Source organism: Macaca fascicularis, chromosome 20 (genome assembly GCF_037993035.2).
Source record: "Macaca fascicularis isolate 582-1 chromosome 20, T2T-MFA8v1.1".
Lineage (NCBI taxonomy): Eukaryota > Metazoa > Chordata > Mammalia > Primates > Cercopithecidae > Macaca > Macaca fascicularis.
In genome coordinates, this window is record NC_088394.1 from 18,438,836 (window position 1) to 18,461,000 (window position 22,165).

General features: G+C 39.8%; 1 protein-coding gene across 5 annotated transcripts in view; it reads right to left on the reverse strand.

Moving 5' to 3' along the window:
* Positions 1 to 22,165, reverse strand: part of SMG1 (SMG1 nonsense mediated mRNA decay associated PI3K related kinase) — a 113,674-nt gene that overhangs the window by 72,647 nt on the left and 18,862 nt on the right. For 3 of the 5 annotated variants that reach the window (XM_065537654.1, XM_005591347.4, XM_074027814.1), the window contains exons 2-9: positions 13,429 to 13,592; positions 12,697 to 12,852; positions 9,110 to 9,246; positions 7,434 to 7,492; positions 5,927 to 6,140; positions 2,228 to 2,353; positions 1,781 to 1,853; positions 772 to 869 (exon numbers count right to left, since the gene is read on the reverse strand). In XM_065537654.1, the coding sequence (XP_065393726.1) occupies positions 772 to 869; positions 1,781 to 1,853; positions 2,228 to 2,353; positions 5,927 to 6,140; positions 7,434 to 7,492; positions 9,110 to 9,246; positions 12,697 to 12,852; positions 13,429 to 13,592 (1,027 nt within the window). Of the gene's footprint in view, positions 1 to 771; positions 870 to 1,780; positions 1,854 to 2,227; positions 2,354 to 5,926; positions 6,141 to 7,433; positions 7,493 to 9,109; positions 9,247 to 12,696; positions 12,853 to 13,428; positions 13,593 to 16,663; positions 16,722 to 20,121; positions 20,320 to 22,165 lie in introns of all 5 variants that reach the window. The other 2 variants (XM_065537656.1, XM_065537655.1) reach the window with 2 other exon arrangements.

Here is a 22,165-nt window from a genome sequence, read left to right on the forward strand (position 1 = left end):
TCCTATGCTATATTCGTACAGCCACAAAAGCTGGCTGAAGCCAAGGCGTGTCCTCCAAAGTACGATTCAAGATCTCCTGTATGTATGTAACAGGAGAGTCTTTAGGGGCTTTTGGTGTTTTGTATTTTTTTATAACACAGCATCAATTTGCTTTAAGACTCTGAAGACTAGGAACAAAAAATAAAAATAAATAACATAATATGTCTTTAGAAAAATACCAGATACCAAGAGTACGTAAAGCTTTGTGAAATACGAAGCTTGCAATGTTTCTTTTAGTCTTTCCAGTAATTCTCCTGGTAACTTAAACACATCTGAAAAAAATGTTTAAAACATTGACTGGGCACGGTGGCTCACGCCTATAATCCCAGCACTTTGGGAGGCTGACGCGGGTGGATCACCTCAGGTCAGGAATTTGAGACCAGCTTGGCCAACGTGGTGAAACTCCGTCCCTACTAAAAATACAAAAATTAGCTGGGCGTGGTGGTGGGTGCCTGTAATCCCAGCTACTCAGGAGGCTGAGGCAGGAGAATTGCTTGAACCCAGAAAGTGGAGGTTGCAGTGAGCCAAGATCATGCCATTGCACTCCAGCCTGGGTGACAGAGTGACACTCCGTTTCAAAAAAAAAAATTTTTTTTTTAAATATTGCAATGGGCTTGTAATTTCTGCTTAAATGTCAGGAGGTCTGAGCTATTTTAAAATAAATCTAGCACAATTTAAGATTTTTATTTTTTCTGAACCAAAATTTTAAGAAACACCTTTCTATATACTCACCTCAGCATATGCTTCCATGTCTTCTAGAAACTGACCAAGAAGAGTGGTAGAAAATGCAAGATCAGCTACCCAAAAAGGCTCCAAACTCTGCAACCACCCTTGGAATCATGTAAGAAATTGTGAAAGGGTAGGGGGGAAAAAACACCAAAAAATCCAAATTAAAAAAATATAAGATCCTTGTTTTAAGAGGTACCTGGTTTTCAAGCAGCGTACCCTAAAACATGTCCTATATCATAAAATTAAGATTGTTAAACATGCTGATCACAATTAATCAATACTTCATTAATACCTCTTTAATTTCTGCAGAAATGACATGTAAATGTTATTTCCTTACTTTTTCAGTAAATTTCATATCTATATTGTCACCACACATGACTTAAGACTAAAATGCCACAATCTGCCATTGGCCTGGCTAATCCCAGGGCCACATCTAACCACCAAAAGTGTATACTCATCTCTTCAGTGAAAATGAAACAGACCACTACCAACTGAATATTCTATTTTCAAAAGTTTATCACACCAAGTAAGTTATGAGAAACTATGACACATGAAATAAGCTGAAATGTGCAAATGAGCCATGCTAGTCATTTATTTAACTCCAAAAAAAGGGAAACAAAACCATTTCTCATTTATGACAGTTCTCCAAATTAATCCTGTATTTCCTTTTTTAAAAAAATAACCAGAAAAATAAAAAGTTACAAATAACTTGGATCTTCCATTGTCCACTTCAGGGTATTGCCACTACCAAATATTCTTACCATATATTTTCCTACCACTACAAACTACAAATAACTTGGGTAAGTCTTGTCTGTAGTTACTCTACCCACCTACTAGTAATTTCCTCTGAAAAGATATATTCAGCTAACAAGTAATGTTCATCCACAATAAAACATTTCTCTGACTTAGTTTTCTTGCATTATTGAAGAAATGGTATTGATAGATGGTCACTGGGGGACCACTGCTCCTCCCCAACAGTATTTAAATAACTGGTATAGGCTGCAAGACTTACCAGAGACCTGCTGCGTGAGCGAAGGTTTCTGAGTATGATCTATATGCCATCCAACTAATATATCAACTGTATCCTTGATGGAAACAAAGAGAGAGGGGGCCGATCATTTTAAGGTATTACTGCCATTCACCTGTGGACCATTTCACAGTAAAAGATTCTAAAAGGAGCATCTATGTTCTACCTGACATTCTAGAAATTTAGAAAGGGGAGAGGGGCAGGAAAATAAGAAAACTACGTTTCTGACAACAATGAAATAGTTCATTTTCTTCAAATATTTTAAGGTATGAATGTCAGAAAGAAAAATGCGGCATTCAACCCTGGAACCTGAAATATCACTGATTATATCCAAAGGAGCAGAGGCATTGTTTTCCATCTGATTCCTCAGTTCCTCACACACACAACCATCCCCCTCACCCCATGATCTGAAAAGTGGAATGGGGAACTCACCCTAAAATTAGTGCTGAAAATATGAGGGTAACATCGAGCCACCAAAAGAATGCACTTAACACATTTGCAAAGCAATTCTGGTGTATCCACATTTTCAAGAATAGACTGCAGGCTGGTCATTACAAGCTTAAAAATAAAAGTTACAAACCGTGAACATTCAACAAAATAGGGAGAAAACAAGCAAATTAGGTTCATTATTTAGTAAGTGACTACATAAAAAACTGAGTATGAGACCAAGAAAAATAGATTCTGTAGTTTTAGTTTAAAAAAAAAATTGACTTGGCCGGGCAAGGTGGCTCACGCCTGTAATCCCAGCACTTGGGAGGCCAAGGCGGGCGGATCACGAGGTCAGGAGATCGAGACCATCCTGGCTAACACAGTGAAACCTCGTCTCTACTAAAAATACAAAAACAAAAAAAAAAACTAGCCGGGAGTGGTGGCGGGTGCCTGTAGTCCCAGTTACTCGGGAGGCTGAGGTAGGACAATGGCATGAACCAGGGAGACAGAGCTTGCAGTGAGCCGAGATCATGCCACTGCACTCATCTGGACGACAAGGTGAGGCTCCGTTTCAAAAAAAAAAAAAAGTTGATTTGTAATCCCAGCTACTCAGGAGGCTGAGGCACAAGAATCACTTGAACCCAGGAGGCAGAGGTTGCCGTGAGCTGAGATTGCACCACTGCACTCCAGCCTGGACAACAGAGCGAGACTCCATCTCAAATAAAATAAAATAAAATAAATTGAAAATATTTCACTCCACTAAGATGTTAGGCTAAAAACAAATACTGTTTTCTCTTCTTCAATGTTTGTTAATATTAGTCCTTTGACATCAGTTAACATTAGTCCTTAACAACACCAGTTTACAATATCCCTAAATGCTCTCTTTAAGACTCTACTTGTGATTAAATTTCAAATACAAAAAGTAAAATGGATTTGGGAAACTTTTCTATAGAGTACAACAATTACTTTCCAATCCAAAATATAAGGCAAATTTTATATAATTTATGCTTTAGTATATTAGTACTTGCTTCATATTAGAATTAAAGAAGATCAGTATGGCACCACACATTAATAACATGCAGGCTCATGTTACCATTATACATAAATCTTTTAAATAAATACATGGCAAAAATAAAATAATAAATAACTATATGGCATTCCATTGAAAGAATATTTATTTTGTGGCTGTTAAAAAACATTTTTCCCTAAAGAAGGAAAAGCTCTGCTTTACATAGCAATCTTATAAAAGAAATGCTAGAATCGGAAAATCATCATTTTAGGCTGGGTGCAGTGGCTCACACCTGTAACCCCAGCACTTTGGGAGGACGAGGCAGGTGGATCACTTGAGGTCAGGAGTTCAAGACCTGCCTGGCCAGCATGATGAAATCCGTCTTTACTAAAAATATAAAAATTAGCAGAGCACAGTGGCACATGCCTGTAATCCCAGCTACTCAGTAAGCTGAAGCAGGAGAACTGCTTGAACCTGGGAGGCAGAGGTTGCAGTGAGCTGAGATCGTGCCACTGCACTCCAGCTTGGACAACAGAGCAAGACTACGTCTCAAAAAAAAAAAAAGAAAGAAAAAGAAAACCATTATTTTGCAATAGCCAATGTTATAATCTATACAGGCACAGACTATCAATGCTAAAAACCATTTAAAACACATCTTAGGGGTAATTACAGAAATTTGAATATAGAACACATATGTAATAAAATTCATTTTCTTAGGTATAATACTCTTGTTATACAGAAGAAAAACCTTATTCTTAGGAGATGCATACTAAAACATTATGAGGTGAATTGTCATCATATGTATCGTTTTCAGATAGCTCAACAAAAGTGTGTGAGAAAATAAAACTTGCAAAATATTAATAAGTGGTAAATCTAGGTGGAGTATGTATTACGAAATTATTACTGTATTTACGGGTATTTATTTTACTGGTGCATCTACCTTTCTATGAATGTAAGAATTTTCACAAGAGTCAGGGAAATGTTCATAATCTAAAAACTGTATGCATGCAGAATAAGCCCAATCTGGTGGCGTTCTGTTTAGTTACAGGTAATTTTCTGAATCTTCCCTCAAATTTCTCTCAAACCTCTATAATCAAGGGGAAAAATGTTTTGCCTATAATGGAGGGCAGTAGCTTGACCATACCTCACTGTAGCCTCAAGCTCCCAGGCTCAATTGATCCTCCTGCTTCAGCCTCCAAATAGCTGGGACTACAGGTGCATGCCACCATGCCTGACTTATTTTTTTTCCTTTTTTTTTTTTTTGGTAAAGACAGGGTTTCACCATGTTGCCCAGGCTGGTCCCAAACTCCTGGACTGAAGCAATTCATCATCCTCAGCCTCCCACAGTGCCGGGGTTACAGGAGTGAGCCAATATGCCCAGTTAAAAACACATTTTTTATTTAAAAAAAAAAAAAAAATCCTTATATTTTTTAAACTACATACCCAAAATAAAGCATATCAAAAACTGTTTAAAAAAAAAAAAAACCCTAATATCAGATATTTCAAACACATCAATACCATAATTTCTAAAAACATTAGCTCAACAAAAATTTAATTACTTAAAATCTTACTCAAAACTAAATCAACAGTGATCTTTTAGGCCAGGTACGGTGGTTCATGACAGTAATCCCAGCACTTTGGGAGGCCAAGGCAGGAGGATCACTTGAGGTCAGGAGTTCAAGACCAGCATGGCCAACACAATGAAACCCCATCTCTACTAAAAATACAAAAATTAGCCAGGCTAGTGGCGTGCTCCTGTAATACCAGCTACTTGGGAGGCTGAGGCAGGAGAATCGCTTGAACCTGGGAGGCAGAGGTTGCACTCAGCCAAGATCATGCCACTGCCCTCCAGCCTGGACAATAGAGCAAGATTCTGTATCAAAAAAAGGGGGGGGGGTGATTTTTTAATATATTCAGATACACAAACGTGAAATAAAGCTAAGTAGAGCTAGTATTCATTTACATAATTATCTTATACCATTTGGAGTAAGAATTTGGGGCACGTTAGCAAACCAAAAGGCTCAGAAAGAAGTTGTGATATTTAGTTCTTGTCTCCCTCAACAAATGTGAAACACTCTTCTATCCAGCATTCCTAGTGCAGTTCTTGTTTTCCAATTTGCAAACCATTCTGGTCCTAAGCAATCTCAAAAAAACATTTCTAAAAACCAAAGAGGAAAAAACCTTTTTTTTTTTCTTTTTTCTGAGACAGAGTCTGGCTCTGTCAGCCAGACTGGAGTGCAATGGTGTGACCTCGGCTCATGGCAACCTCTGACTCCCTGGTTTAAGCCATTCTCCTGCCTCAGTCTCCCAAGTAGCTGGGACTACAGGCGTGCACTATCATGCCGGGCTAATTTTTGTATTTTTAGTAGAAACGGGGTTTCACCATGTTGGCCAGGATGGTTTCGACCTCTTGACCTCATGATCCGCCCGCCTAGGCCTCCCAAAGTGCTGGGATTACAGGTGTGAGCCACCGCACTCGGCCAAGGAAAAAATCTTAAAACTAACTTATTTCAAATCTAACTTCAACATGTATCCTTCACTCAAATTGAGAAAGAGGAATTTTTAAAAAATATTTCCTATCAGTAGATAATTCCTATTCCATGTTTCCCTTCTTCAAGCTCCCCTCCAAGGACATGTGTTAAGGGACAAATTTTTCCCAAGTACATCATGCATTTTTCCCCCTTCATTCTTACCTGCATTACAGATGAAAAGGCTTTCTTTTCTCCTACAGTCTCTAGTGCTTTGTAGGTGGCACATAAGTAGAGGAGTTTAACTTCATCTTTTGCAGATGAGCTAAATTTGCTAAAAATCCACTTGAAGATCTTCTCGGCCTCATAGCTCAGAGAAGCACAAAGAAGGCCAAGACAGCAAGCTCCCTCCTGTCTCAACTCCTGAAGCAATTTGCTACTGTGTTTATTTTAATACAAACAAAAAACACACACAAAAGGCTTAAGTTTTCTATGATGACACGAGTAACACATCTTACAAAAGAATGTCTTAAATGGTTTTTTAAATTTCTATTCAAATTACACAAAAGGTTGAAATTTTCTCCACTCTAAATACTATATTCTGTCTAGCCTGCATTGCCCCACAGTATCTGTCTGACATTACTTCCTTTTTACAAAATCAGTTATTTACAACAGTGAGGGAAGGCCCAGAAATGCTAAATTCCATCTCAAACTGTATTAAATAACTCTCAGAAAAGGGCAGCAACAAATAATTGGATAAAACACACTATATATAACTACATTCTATATAATATTCAATATGTAATGACTATAAAATAAAAAACGGTAATAGTTAAATACAGAAACTTAAAAGGATAACAGTAATGATTTACGTATAACTTTAAAAAGTAACTCTATAAAACCATCAAAAGGCACTAAGGCTTATGATGGGCTGAGGTAAACTTCGGGTACTTGCCACCACTGCAATTCTTTGGGAATCACTGTAACAAAAAATGACCACACACCTCCAGAGACTCCAACAGCCAGAGAACATATGGTTTGAATCCACTCTTACCCGAAGAAGGAAGTTCCTTTTTACCTCTATTCTCTAAGCAGTTTCAAATTCTCTAGTTTACAAAAACTAATTGTATTCATTCATGCTTGCATCAAGAATTTATGCTACTTCATAAGTCAAGACTCAGTTATTCAGTGAGACTAGCAAATTTAAAAAATTACATATTCCTGCTGGGCATGATGGCTCATGCCTGTAATCCCAACACTTTGGGAGGCTACAGTGGGTGGATCACCTCAGGTCAGGAGTTTGAGACCAGCCTGGCCAACATGGTGAAACCCTGTCTCTACTAAAAAAACAAAAATTAGCTGGCAATGGTGGTGCACGCCTGTAGTCCCAGCTACTAGGGAGGCTGAGGCAGGAGAATCGCTTGAACCTGGGAAGCGGAGGTTGCAGAGAGCCAAGATTGCACCACTGCACTCCAGCCTGGGCGACAAGGCGAGACTCTAACTCAAAAAATAAATAAATAAATAAATAAATAATTTCTTTTCAAGTGGATTTCATTTGTATTCAATGGTAATTAACACATAATTAATGCAGACAAGTATGACAAGAGGACCCACTGAAATGTCAATAGGTGTTCACAAACAAAGCCAATGGGTTTATTTTCTTGTGTATTTTAAATAATTTCTAAAAATATATTTTAAAGTCATTTAAACTGAACCATTATTAGTTACTTACCTTTCATTAAGCACATCATGTACAGCAGCCAAGATATTATCCAATTGTTTAACTAGTACCTTTAAAAGAAAACACATTTATAAAAACTTCAAATTCCTATACTTTTAAGAACAGCATTGTGTACTTTTTTACTTGTCTTCCACTCCAAATTATAATTCAACAGTACTTTAGTTTCTTTATTATTCCCAGTCTCCAAGGAGCATGTATCAGGCATGTCATGTTTCCTTTCACACTATGAAAGAAATTCCTCCACTGGAAACACAGAGCTGTGATCATCAACAAAAAAATAAACTCAAAAAGCTTGTTTTATTTACTCTGAAATGCATTTGAAAAATTGACTGATGGATGGAGGGACAGATGGAGAGATACGCAACAAGGCAGTATTTAGGGTAAAATGTTAACAACAAAAATTAGATAATGGGTTTAACAGATTCAATGTCAAATTCTTTCAACTTGCTATATATTTGAAACTTCTCATAATAAAATTTGGAAGGAGGAGAAACCTGCTTTGAGCCAAATGTCATCTGCCTCACTAGACCACTTTCATTAATTTTCTCCTGCTCAAGTTATTTTTCTTTTTTTCAGATGGAGTTTCACTCTTGTTGCCCAGGCTGGAGCGCAATGGCGTGATCTCAGCTCACTGCAACCTCCGTCTCCTGAGTTCAAGCGATTCACCTGCCTCAGCCTCCCAAGTAACTGGAATTATAGACATGTGCCACCATGCCCAGCTAATTTTGTATGTTCAGTAGAGACAGGGTTTCACTATGTTGGGCAGGCTGGTGTCGAACTCCTGACCTCAGGTGATCCGCTTGCCTTGGCCTCCGAAAATGCTGGGATTACAGGCATGAGCCATGACACCTGGCCCATATCAAGTTCTTAATTGGAGTAAAGAAAATGAAGAAAAAATTGTAACCCTTCCTATACTTTGTTACGTTTCTATTGTTGTTTTAAGAGACAAGAACTCCCTCTGTCGCCCAGGTTGACATGCAGAGGTGTGATCTTATCTCACTGCAACCCTGAATTCCTGAGCTCAAGTGATTCTTTCACCTCAGCCAGGTGTAGTGGCACATGCCTGAAAGTCCCTACTCAGGAGACCACAGTGGGAGGATAGCTTGAATCCAGGAGTCTGAGACTGCAGTGAGTTACGATTGTGCCACTGCACTCCAGCCTGGGCAACAGAGCAAGATCTTGTCTTTACGAAGAAAAATAAATTACATATTAGAGAGCATTAAGTTCTAGATCATCATAATACAGGCTTTCCCCATTCTTTTTTTTTTTTTTTTTAAATGAGACGGAGTCTTGCTCTGTCACCCAGGCTGGAGTGCAGTGGTGCGATCTCGGCTCTCAATGCAAGCTCCGCCTCCAGGGTTCACGTCATTCTCCTGCCTCAGCCTCCCGAGTAGCTGGGACTACAGGCGTCCGCCACCACGCCCAGCTAATTTTTTGTTTTTTTTTTTTTTTTAGTAGAGACGGGGTTTCACCATGTTAGCCAGGATGGTCTCGATCTCCTGACCTCATGATCTGCCCGCCTCGGCCTCCCAAAGGGCTGGGATTACAGGCACAAGCCACAGCGCTCACGGCCAGGCTTTCCCCATTCTTAAACTACTCAAGGTAGCATTACCTACTTTATTATGGAAACACAAAAATCCTCATATTTCCAAACATACTATACTTACCAGCTTATTTTCTGGTTGCTGAATAAATTCTTTCAACTGCTTTACAGTAGCCAGTCTTCGGTCTCTGTCGTCTTCCCGGGTGATCCTCCGAAGAAGATTCGACAGTCGAGACTCATCAGAATAAGACATCGATCTCTCTGTGAATATATAAACATTCTATTGTCTATTGAGTATAAATAAGCAAAGGAATTTTTAAATTTTAAAATAATTTTTAAATTTTTAAAATTAAAAATTATTTTAATAATAATTATTATGGTGGCTCACGCCTGTAATCCCAGCACTTTGGAAGGCGGGTACATCACCTGAGTCCAGGAGTTTGAGACCAGCCTGAGCAACATGGTGAAACCCTGTCTCCACAGACACACAAAAAATTACACAAACTAGCCAGGCAAGGTGGTGTGCACCTGTAGTCCCAGCTATTCGGAAGGCTGAGGCAGGAGAATCACATGAGCCCATGAGGTGGAGGTTGCAGTAAGCAGAGATTTGCACTCCAGCCTGGGTGACAGAGAAAGACCCTCTCTCAAAAATAAAATTACATCAAAAGTCACAGTCCCCTGGTCAATAAAAGCTCAGGGAATATAGTTCCTATCACTCTTTTGTTCATCTCTATATTCCAAACCCCGGCAGAGTGCCTGGCACATAACAGATCCTCAAAAAAATATTTGCTGAAGGAAATGAGAAATGAATAACCTTAGGCCAACTGAACACCTCATTCCAGAGGACTGGCTGACAGAGAAAAAAGAAAGGCCTTAGTAACAACTTTCTTTGGGTCCATTCCAAACTGTTTTCAACACGCAGGTAAAGAGCCAGGGTAGAGGTAAATTAAACAACTTCCAAGGGGTATGGATAAAGTCTCAATCGAGTAAAACCAGGATATAGGCTTCTTCTTATCATCTAGGTATCCCACTGGAGGAAAGCCTCTTATTCGCATTATCATCATTTCCCTAGGATGAAGTTTTGGGGAGCCATAATCACATATTTAGTTCAACAAATGTCTAATTGTTATCTACCACATGCAAGGTACGCCTCCACTAGAAAGGTAGCAAACCACAACTTTTCCCCCCTTATTTTTTAATCACAAGAACAAGCAAACAATAGTGAATACTATTAGTATATTAAAGATGCCTTTAAAAACTAGATTTTTGCTGAGCAAGGTGGCTCTTGCCTGTAATTACCTAGCACTTTGGGAGGCCAAGGAGGGCAGATCACTTGAGCCCAGGAGTTCGAGACCAGCCTGGGCAACATGGTAAAACCCCATCTCTACGAAAAACACAAAAATTAGCTGGGCATAGTGGCACATATCTGTAATCCCAGATACTCGGGAGGCTGAGGTGGGAGGATCACTTTAGCCTGGGAAGCAAAGGTTGCAGTGAAATCACACTAGTGCATTCCAGCCTGGGTGACAGAGCGAGACTCTGTCTCAAAAAAACAAAACAAAGAACTAAATTTTTGCAATACGTTTTCAACTGTGCTATTTATCATAATTAGCCAATACATATGTAAACAACAAATCACAAAGGGTCTGACAGTTTCATTTCTAAGGTATAAGAAAAAATTGATAATAAAAGAAACTACAAGGCTGGGCATGGTGGCTCACACCTGTAATCCCAGCACTTTGGGAGGCCAAGGAGGGCAGATCACGAGGTCAGCAGTTTGAGACCAGCCTGGCCAACATGATGGAACCTCGTCTCTACTAAAGATACAAAAAATTAGCCGGGCATGGTGACGCACTCCTGTAATCCTAGCTACTCGGGAGGCTGAGGCAGGAGAATCACTTTAACCCGGGAGGTGGAAGTTGCAGTGAGCTGAGATTGTGCCACTGCACTCCAGCCTGGGTGACAGGGCGAGACTCCGTCTCATAAATAAATAAATGACTACAAGGGGAACAACACACACTGGAGCCTTTTGGAGGGTGAGGGGTGGGAGGAGGGAGAGGATCAAGAGAAACAACCAATGGGTACCAGACTTAATATCTGGGTGGTAAAATAATCTATACCACAAACCCTCATGACACAAGTTTACCTATGTAACAAACCTGCACTTGCATCCTGAACTTAAAAGTTAAAAAAAAGAAAGAAAGAAACTACAATGTCTGAGAGAAGAATGGGATTTTTACAAATCCCTAGCCCAGAGTATTTCAACATGACAGATACCAAAAATGTCATCAACTTACCAGCAGGGAAATGAGGCTCTACTTACAATTCTGTCACTAGCAAACTATATGACCCTGAGCCTTTAAAGAAGAGGAATTGTATTGAATTAGCTTTAGAGTCGCTGTTTAGCTCCTATAATATCATAAGTCTAAGGCTTCAAACACTTTATTCTAATAAACAGCATAGCCTTTGAATTCATTCCACTTGTGAAAACTTACAGAAAGAAATCAGTTTTTTAAAAGTTATATACCAACAATAAAAGCTACAGGCACAAAGGTTTTCACCAAGATACACGTAGCACACACATAGTATTTAAAAAAAAAAAAAAAAAAAAAGGTCAAAAACTAAATGTCTGAAAAGTAATTACATCTAACAAAGCCCATAAATCAGAAATGTGAATTTCATACTGAGCTTTACTGGTAAATTTCTCTTTAAGGAAAAAAATGATCATTACCTCTAATCCTCTGAACTTTCAAGGCACTCACCTATACAGTGAGGCTCCGTCATAAGGCAGAAATGGTATCACTGTATTTAACTTTAGAAAAGTGCCCACTCTAGGCAGGGCTGGTGGCTCAAGCCTGTAATCCCAGCACTTTGGGAGACTGAGGTGGGCAGATCACTTGAGGTCAGGAGTTCAAGACCAGCCTGGCCAACACAGTGAAACCCTGTCTCCACTAAAAATGCAAAAATTAGCTGGGTGTGGTGGCAGGCACCTATAATCCCAGCTACTTGGGAGGCTGAGGCACGAGAATCACTTGAACCTGGGAGGCAGAGGTTGCAGTGAGCAGATTGCACCACTGCACTCCAGCCTGGGCAACAAAGCAAGACACTGTCTCGAAAAAAAAAAATACACTGAAAACAACAACAACAAAAAAAACCAGAGAAGTACCCACTCTGGGGGACAATGGAAGGGACAACATCAGGAAGAATAGCTTAATGGATACCAGGCTTAATACCTAGGTGATGGGATGATCTGTGCAGCAAACCACCATGGCACACATTTACCTATGTAACAAACCTGTACATCCTGCACATGTACCCTGAACTTAAAAGAGAAAAAAAAAAAAGACAGAGAAGTATCCACTCTATATATACATCTATATCCTCCACAGGCCCAAGAGTTCAAGGACTTGCTGTGGTAAGAGCCTACTATACACTACACATTAAAAATCCATGATAATTGGGTAAATCCTTTCTGTAAGATCTTATCCAGTCTTCTCATCTTGTTTTAAGAGAATTCTCTTTTAAAATGCATTATAACCTTCCTAGTGGGAAATTAACAGTTCACAGGAAAAGAATGTAAACAATTTTTACCTGCACAGTAGACTAATCAACTCATGCCTGCGCAAGGCGTTAGTAAGAGACATCCAGGATAAGAGGAGATACAAATCTTTGGAAGGTGTATGTGATTGGTTCCCGTCTTCCCAGTCTTACCCTGTGATTTCCTCATGTCTTTGGTGGCTAAAGCACGACTGCCATGCTGAACACTGGTGAACTCAGGGCTGGTCACATTGTTAACCCTCAGCTCTTGCCCCAACGACTTCCGACCATAAGTATTTTCCCCAGATCCTCCATTGACACTGTAGCCACCTACAAACAGCAATGTTTATGTTATTTAAATATGATTGTTGGCTTCAGTCAATTTCCTGATAGCTCAGGATCTTACCGTTCAATCTGCAGCTCAACCAGCCTTTGCTTCTCCTACCTTTTTCCTGTACTGTCTGCCTTGAAAATCATTTTGCTTTCTTTTAATACACCTTAGAAGTTAATTTTATTTTGATCCCTTCATTGGAAAATAAGCAGAGAAATGAAAACTATATTAAATCAAATTTTACACTTTGTTTAAAAACTTTCTTGAGGTTTAGAGACAGTAACCGGGAGGAATTTCAACTTTAGCTAAATATCTTTGAAAACAAAAACAAAAATAGTATTGTATCTTTTTTGTAAGAAAACTGCATTTATGAATTACGTATGGAAAAAATTTTAAATTTTAAAAATAATAAAGTGGATAAACTTCCTATGAAGTTTTCAGAAATAACACTGCATTTGTTATTTATATTTTAAACGTATTATAAGAAATCGAGAAAGTTGGGGGTGTAGGAAGGCAGGAAGGTGAGATAGGTAGGTTCAAAAAACATGCTTGCAGCAGTAAGAAAATATATATACCCTTTTCGTCATTCTGTATGTCAGCGTGGACTCTGGTATCATCGTGCCTTTGCCGAGACACAACAGCTGAATTTGAAGGTTGCAGTCCATAAGAGGAAGAACTACCTCTATCTCTGGATGAAGAATATTTTAAATTATCTGGGTCGGCTGATGCACTATCAGTTCTACAAAAAGAGAAAAGCATAAGATTAGAACTTTAAACAACATAAATAAATATTTCTTTATACAAGCCTCTCTTCTCCCAACTTTTACATTTAACCATTACTACTATATTTAGTAGAATATGTACTATATATTACATGTAAGCACTCAGCTGTCTAACAAGTCTTTCATTGGGAAGAGATTCTCAAAGGATGAAATGCCAACTTTTCAGTCTCTTCTACTGTTCTAAAGACCCATTCAGAAGTATGAATAACTACTGGGATTAGGGTGACTTTGCTGGTTTTAGCATTGAAAGTCTCCTGTCCCAGGCAAAATGGGACAATTGGTCACTCTGGTCCAGAGTTCTCCTCACATGACTTGATAATAAGAATAATTCTTTCTAAATTCTCCCCTGGGAGAGGGTTAATCAGTCAAAAAAGTTCAGTCTTTCCTGTCATAAAAATAAAAAACACTGGCAGCACGTTAGGGAGGGGCAATGTCTTACCAAGTTATTTTCTAAGTACTGATTATGTTAAGGTACTGTAGTATTGAAGACCCCAATGAAGATGCCTTAATTGCAAAGAATAGCAATCAAAATTTTAAAAAGTAAAAAAGAAGACACTGTAAGGAAATAAAAGGTATCAGAAATCCAATAAAGCTATATTGGAAAGTTGTAGTTCATAATCTATTTAAAATTTAGGTACTGTTTAGAGTAATACCTGATGCTTATTAGGAAACAAGTGGGGGTACAGTCAAGGGTAAAAGCGTGTCCTCATCTAAGTATCTGCTCTATGCTTCAACTGCCTCATAAGTAAAACAGAGCTGAGCTACAAGACTTCTCATGAGTGTTATTCTTCCAGCCATCAATCATAAACTATCAAGAAAGAAGACAACAAAATAATCTGTTGTAGCACATGAAAAATCCAAGTAAGTTCTTCACCTACTGATTTTCTCCTGGGAGGAACAACTTTGAGAAAAAGAAAAGAAAGAAAATGATGTTTACTACAAATGCTTTCTGAACCTTTTAGAACCTGAATCTTTGAAACAAGTTCAGGGCACTGGCAAGGCCAGAAACTAACCTATTCCTCTACGCTTTGCCCCTCCCTCTATGGTGTAAAAGTGACAGCAGTGTCTGTATACTGTATATATTTTGTTTAGAGTTTATTAGTCTTTCCTTGCTCCCAAAAATACTAAACATAAAACTTTGCATGGGCTCAATCAGTTGGACACCTTGATCTGCACTTACTGCAATCACTGTTAATACAGAATGCAGACAATAGGTCCAATTAAACTTGGAAATCTAACTGGTACAAGTCATGAATTCTAAAGAATCTCAATCTGAAACTTCATGAAATTCATAACCTAGCATACTAAAATGACTAAGGCTCCATAAGGAGTATCTTCTAATATTCAGAGTTCACTTGTTCATAAAGCTAAGTACTTCAAATATAAGGGAAAATAAAATCTATGGAATTTCAAGAAAAATGTATGAGAATATTTTCTGAGTATATTAAGTCTACAAGCACTAAAATATAACTCAATGGACCATAACTTTTTTAAACTAATGAAAAGACATTCCTTATATATCTAAAAATAACACATTTAACTTGCATCTATATAAATCACAGCATACCATTACTTTCTGAAAGGAGACTGAAACATAAGAGAGCTTATAACCTTTTCTGACAGGGTTTGAACTTTATATGTATGCCACAGTAAGCTCTTATTAGATGAAGGAATAAAATAAGCACATGACTAATTCGGAAACACAAAGATAACTGAAGTCTGTCAATATTTAAACATACCTTCACTTCCTGCTTTCATCATGTTTACTTATCTCCTATACTACCTTTACTATTAAGAGTTAAATATCTGTATCATTTTCTGGTGACACAGTAGTAACATAAGGCAGCAGAGAATACAAGTTAAAAAAAGATCTGGGCTCAAATCCCAGCTCCAGCACTGAAAAGTATGTGTACCTTTGCACAAATTACTTGATCTCCAAGCCTTGGTTGTCTCTTGCATAAAATGAGGATAATACATATCTAACATGCAAGGTTGTTGTGAGGCTTAAATAAGATAATGAATTTTAAAGAAATGCTTAGTTTGCAGGGTATGTTAAATAAAGAAATGCTTAGTTTGCAGGGTATGTTAAAAGTTATTATGACTATAATACAAAATAAACTCAAAGTTTCCAGTCTAAAAGACAATGTACAAACAGTTCATGAGTATATGAATATAATCAAAACAAGTTTTTACAGTCACTATAGAGCAACTTAAATACTTCACTAAGAAATCAGGTAATCTGTTGCTACCAACAAATCTGTTTCCAACTATGAAGCATCTGATTTCAAACTAAATTGTAAAAACCAGGGGCAGCTTCCCCATTGGTTAGAAATAAGGTTTCTAAATCCCATAAGTTATGAACACTGAGATTATTTTTTTCCCAAAAAAAAAGTGTGTTTTCAGAAATATTTAAAAAAAAAAAAAAAACTCACTGGAATAGAGCCACTGTCTCAGAAATACCTAAAAACTCCTTAGTTGCCAAATTATTTTAATACAAATTAATCAAAACATCTCCAACCAGAACTCAGGTTGTAAGCATTCTGAACCTAAAAGCACAAAATGGTTTAGCATTTATACAAAATTTCTATTTTTATACAATCTTGACTTCTTAGGTTTCAAAAAATGTCAATGTCAGGCTGTTAGCACCAACAAGATCATCCCAGTCCAATAAATAGAAAACTGTTAAAGAACGGAAATGAGCACTTAAAATGAGGCAATCAAAGCCACAAAATAGAAACTGCAGATTTGAACTCCGAGAAGCAGACATAAATGTTAGGCTAGTTAGTTAGAAGAGCTGAAAGGGATATCATCTGCCAGAATTAGTGTCTCAATTTAGTGAAAAAAGAAAATCTATCTATTAAGTCTAAGAATCCTAGCAAGGATCCAAAAATACCTCTCCAGCCCCTTTAATATTCTAAAAATATCATGGAGAGAAAAAAAGAAATGCATAAATTTCCCCAAAACGATCAAACTGAAGTTAAAGCCTGATGTACATGCCACATGAGAGGTAAGTTTCTAAAGCTCATACCTCAAAAATCGCATACTGTATAATATGGAGCCTTTGTGATGTTTTGCATCAAGTCAATCTGTAAGACAGTAGTTACAATATTAGTGAAGACAGCGGGTTAAAACATTTGTTGTTCAAACATGGAGCAAATATCATTCATGAATTAGGTGCTTTTAGTTGAACTATGGTCCCATTAGGGTTCATACAGTAAAGCAAAAATTGAGGTGGAAAGCTACTCTGTGCCTTAGAGGATAAAGAGGCTTAATGTGGCAACCAAAAAAATTTTAGTACATAAGAGAATTTAAATGTTAACTATAACATACAAATCACATGCAAATATAGTTACCACTTATTTTAATTACCTATTCTCAATATACAGAAAAATGCCATAAATCTAGGAGGCCATTCGTTTCAAACGACCAGAATCCTCAGACCTCACATCAACAATCCACCAAGAGCTGGGGATAGTATCTCCTGACTAAATGTAGCCTTGCGGTCCAGTTGTTGTAAGTATTAGAGAGAAAAAGAGAGAGTCATCTCTGGAAAGTGTGAAGTCAGGGAATTCCCTACTAGGAAGTATTTCCATAAAGCACCCCAAAATGACTTGATGCAAACACCACACCTAGTGGTGTCACTGGAGTAAGCATCATATTAGTTCAAATTGCTTTTACCTAGGTTTATTAAGGGATTTTGCTCTCATGGTGAGATCTAATTTGTAATGGATATAAACCAGGAAATGAGATTTGCACTAAAGCCAATGAAGTAGGAATGTACTTATTCTCTAAAGTAGCAAACATAGTCTCACTGTCACAGAGCAGTTATAGGATATGCTGCTTTCCATACTAATGGTTAATACCACTTGAAAATGATTTACCCTTCAAAAATAAATTCAGGGTTATCCCCTGTAATGCCTCTTACCTGGATTCAAACATGCTTTAATGAGAAGTAAGAGAAAGGGTGAAACTATGAAGAACCCTGGGCCTTGTGTGTATCATTACATTAGAAACACTGCTCTAAATATGAGTCTATGCTAAAACATTAATTTGAGAGGCTCAGGGAATTTATTATACAAATCTCTTCTCACAGAGAACTTTAAGTTCAAATTTAATAAAACAAAACAGAACCATTCCATGTCAAAATCACGAGTATGCGTCAGTTTTGCAATACTGAAATATTAAATCCATATAATTTCTTGGTAAAACTAGCTTAGCTACCTAAGTATTAAGTGTCTATAATAACCAAATCTTAATTATCCACTTATGGGTGATTTGTTTCCTTTTTTGAGACAGGGTCTCACTCTGTAACCCAGGCTGGAGTGCATTGGCATGACCATAGCTCACTGCAGCCTCGACCTCATGGGTTCAGCCTCTCAAACAGCTGGGACCACAAGTGCACACCACTCCACTTAGCTAATTTTTTATTTTTATGTTTTTGTAGAGACAGGTGTCTCATTATGTTGCTCAGGCTGCTCTCAAATTCCTGGACTGAAGCAATCCTCCCACCTCAGCCTCCCAAAATGCTAGCTAGGATTAGAGGCGTGAGTGACCACATCTGGACTGTCACCAATTTTTAATTGTCTGTCAACTAAACAGCCAATATAGACTGATAAAATATACTTAACTATTATAAAATTGTGAAGAACTTTATCTTAACCAAGGAGAGGTGTGGTTTTTACCTGTGGATTCTGGAAGGTAATCTCTGAACTCCTGAAATGTTGTACCTAATAAGAGCATCCTGGCCAGAAGCAGTGGCTCACACCTGTAATCCCAGCACTTTGGAAGGCCAAGGCGGGAGGATCGCTTGAAGTCAGGATTTTGAGACCAGCCTGGCTAGCATGGTGAAACCTGTCTCTACTAAAAATATAAAAATTAGCCAGGCATGTTGACAGGCACCTGTGATAATCCCAGCTACTCGGGAGGCTGAGGTTTCAATGAGCTGAGATCATGCCACTGCACTCCAGCCTGGGCAACAGAGAAAGACTATCTCCCCCCGAAAAAAAAGAGAGGTGGTGTGGTGGGAGGGAGGTGTCCTTGTTCATCTGGGGGCTTCAGGCCACAGCAGAGTCTAACAATGTGGCTTATGGTGGCAGCTTTGAGTCCCATGGATCAGCTTGACCTCCAGTGGGGCTGGAGACCAAGGTTAGCCACATGAGCACGCAACCATGGAATCCCGGTAAAAACTCTGGACATAAAAAATGGTGGGAGTTTCCCTGGTTGGCAATAATCCACGAGTACTGTCACACATCAGTGCCACCGGGAAGGTATCATTTTTCACAACTCTACAGGGGGAGGACAATTCGAAGCTCCAACATTTGGAACTTTCCTGAACTCTGCCCTATGCACCTCTACCCTTGGCTGATTCTAATCTGAATCCCTAAACTGCAATAAACTCTAACCGTGGGTATGAGAGCTTTCAATGAGTTCTCGTGAGTCCTCCTGGCAAATCATCCAACCCAAGAGTGGTCTTGGCCAGGCACAGTGGCTCAAGCTTGTAATCCCAGCACTTTGGGAGGCCCAGGCAGGCAGATCGCTTGAGCTCAGGAGTTTGAGACCAGACTGGCAATATGGCGATACTGTCTCTAAAAAATATAGAAAAACGGCCGGGCGCGGTGGCTCACACCTGTAATTCCAGCACTTTGGGAGGCCGAGACGGGAGGATTACAAGGTCAGGAGATCGAGACCATCCTGGCTAACATGGTGAAACCCCGTCTCTACTAAAACTACAAAAAATTAGCCAGGCATGGTGGCGGGCGCCTGTAGTCCCAGCTACTCAGGAGGCTGAGGCAGGAGAATGGCGTGAACCCGGGAGGCGGAGCTTGCAGTGAGCAGAGATTGCGCCACTGCACTCCAGCCTGGGCGACAGAGCAAAGACTCCGTCTCAAAAAAAAAAAAAAAAAAAATATATATATATATATATAGAAAAATTAGCCAGGCAAGGTGGTATGCGCCCGTAGATCCAGCTACTCAGGTGGCTGAGTTAGGAGGATTGCTTGAACCTGGGAGGGAGGAGTCCAGGGCTGCAGTGAGCCTCTGCACTCTCGCCTGGGTGATAGAGAGAGGCCCTGTCTCAAAAAAAAAAAAAAACAAACCAAAATAAAACAAAAAAAACACAGTGATCTTGGGAACCCCCAAACTTGCAACTAGTATTAGAAGCAAGGGTCATCTTATGGACTGGACTCCCTCTTACTGTGCACTCATATTTAAAACCATTAAATATACTGTAGCTCAAAAACAGTTGCTTGTCTGTTTGTTTGTTTTGAAACAGGGTCTCACTCTGTTGCCCAGGTTAGAGTGCAGAGGCGCAATCCAAGTTCAAGCAAACCTCCCACCTCAGCCTCCCGGGCAGCTGAGACCACAGGCTTACTCCACCATGCCCAGCTAACTTTTGTTTTTTGGGGTTTTTTTTGTCCCATTCTCTACAACATTCCCAAAATGTTGCCAAGCTGGTCTCGCACTCCTGGGCTCAAGTGATCCACTCACCTCAGCCTCCCAAAGTGTTGGGATTACAGGCATAAGCCACTGGTCCAACTTCTGCCCCATCACTCTTGGCAAAATCCATTATGACCTCCAGGTTGCTAAATCCAAGATAAAGTTCAGGCCTCAATCTGCTCATCCTTTCAGCAGCTTTCACAGGGCTGCTGAGTAGGGTTGAGCAGTTTTGCCCTGCACACCGGTGCCCTGCAGAGGAATGAGGTGAGCTGAATGAAACTCGTTTTTAAAACATTCTTGGCCGACATAGTGGCTCATGCATGTAATCCCAGCACTTTGGGAGGCTGAGGCGGACGCATCACTTGAGATCAGGAGTTCAAGATCAGCCTGGCCAATATGGCAAAACCCCGTCTCTATTAAAAACATAAAAATTAGGCCGGGCGCGGTGGCTCAAGCCTGTAATCCCAGCACTTTGGGAGGCCGAGACGGGCGGATCACTAGGTCAGGAGATCGAGACCATCCTGGCTAACACGGTGAAACCCCGTCTCTACTAAAAAAATACAAAAAACTAGCCGGGCGAGGTGGCGGGCGCCTGTAGTCCCAGCTACTCAGGAGGCTGAGACAGGAGAATGGCCCGAACCCGGGAGGCGGAGCTTGCAGTGAGCTGAGATCCGGCCACTGCACTCCAGCCTGGGCGATAGAGCGAGACTCCGTCTCAAAAAAAAAAAAAAAAAAAAAAAACATAAAAATTAGCTGGGCATGGTGGCAGACACCTGTAATCCCAGCTACTTGGGAGGCTGAAGCAGGAGAAGCACTTGAACTCAGGAGGCGGAGGTTGCAGTGAGCCGAGACTGGGTCACTGCACTCCAACCTAGGCAACAAGAGAGAAACTCTGTCTCAAAAAAAAAAAAATTGTTTGTGCCAACTAATTGTACACCTAAATGCACCATGTTCATTTGACTTTCTCCTTGCATTTATTTATTTATTTTTAATTAGGTCTCGCTCTATGTTGCCCACATTGTAGTGCAGTCTGTGATTACAGCTCACTGCAGCCCTGAACTCCTGGGCTCAAGAGATTCTCTGGTCTGAGCCTCCCCAGTAGCTAGGACTACAGGTATGGAGTGGCTCTTTGCCTTTATTTCTAACCCAAGCCAGCTTACAACCTTAAAAAGAGACTGTTTTGCCGGGCGTGGTGACTCACGCCTGTACTCCCAGTACTTTGGGAGGCCGAGGTGGGTGGATCGTAAGGTCAGGAGTTCAAGACCAGCCTGACCAACATGGTGAAACGCTGTCTCTACTAAAAATACACAAAAAATTAGCTGGGCATGGTGGTGCGGCACCTGTAGTCCCAGCTACTTGGGAGGCTGAGGCAGGAGAATCACTTGAACTCAGGAGGTGGAGGTTATGGTGAGCCGAGATCGCGTCACTGCATTCCCACCTGTGACGGTGACAGAGCGGGACTCCATCTCAAAAAAAAAGAGAGAGACCCTGCTTCAGCTCTCATTTGCATCGCTTATCTTCCCCTTCTGTCAGTAAGTTTTGTCAGTAAGTCCTGGAAGTACCCTAGAAACATATCATTTGGCCTGGGAAATTGCCAAGATTGAATGGAAATATCTTACTCTATGACCTCTTTAATAGATGAAGGACAAAAAGACTGAAAATTTACAAAGCTATGCATCCCTCCCCCACCAGTTAAATGCCAAACATAGGCCAAGCACAGTGGATCACACCTGTAATCCCAGCTGTTTGGGAGCCCGAGGCAGGCAGATCACCTTAGGTCAGGAGTTCAAGATCAGCCTGGCCAAGATGGTGAAATGCAGTCTCTACTAAAACTACAAAAAAATTAGCCAGGCATGGTGGTGCATGTCTGTAATCCCAGCTACTCGGGAAGCTGAGGCAGAAGAATCGCTTACCCAGAGGCGGAGGTTGCAGTGAGCTGAGAGCTCGCCACTGCACTCCAGCCTGGACAACAGAGTGAGACTCGGTCTCAAAAAATAAATAAATAAATAAATAACCCATTCCGATTAAGAATCATTAAGAGTTACATTGCGCCACTGCACTCCAGCCTGGGTGACAGAGCAAAACTCCGTCTCAA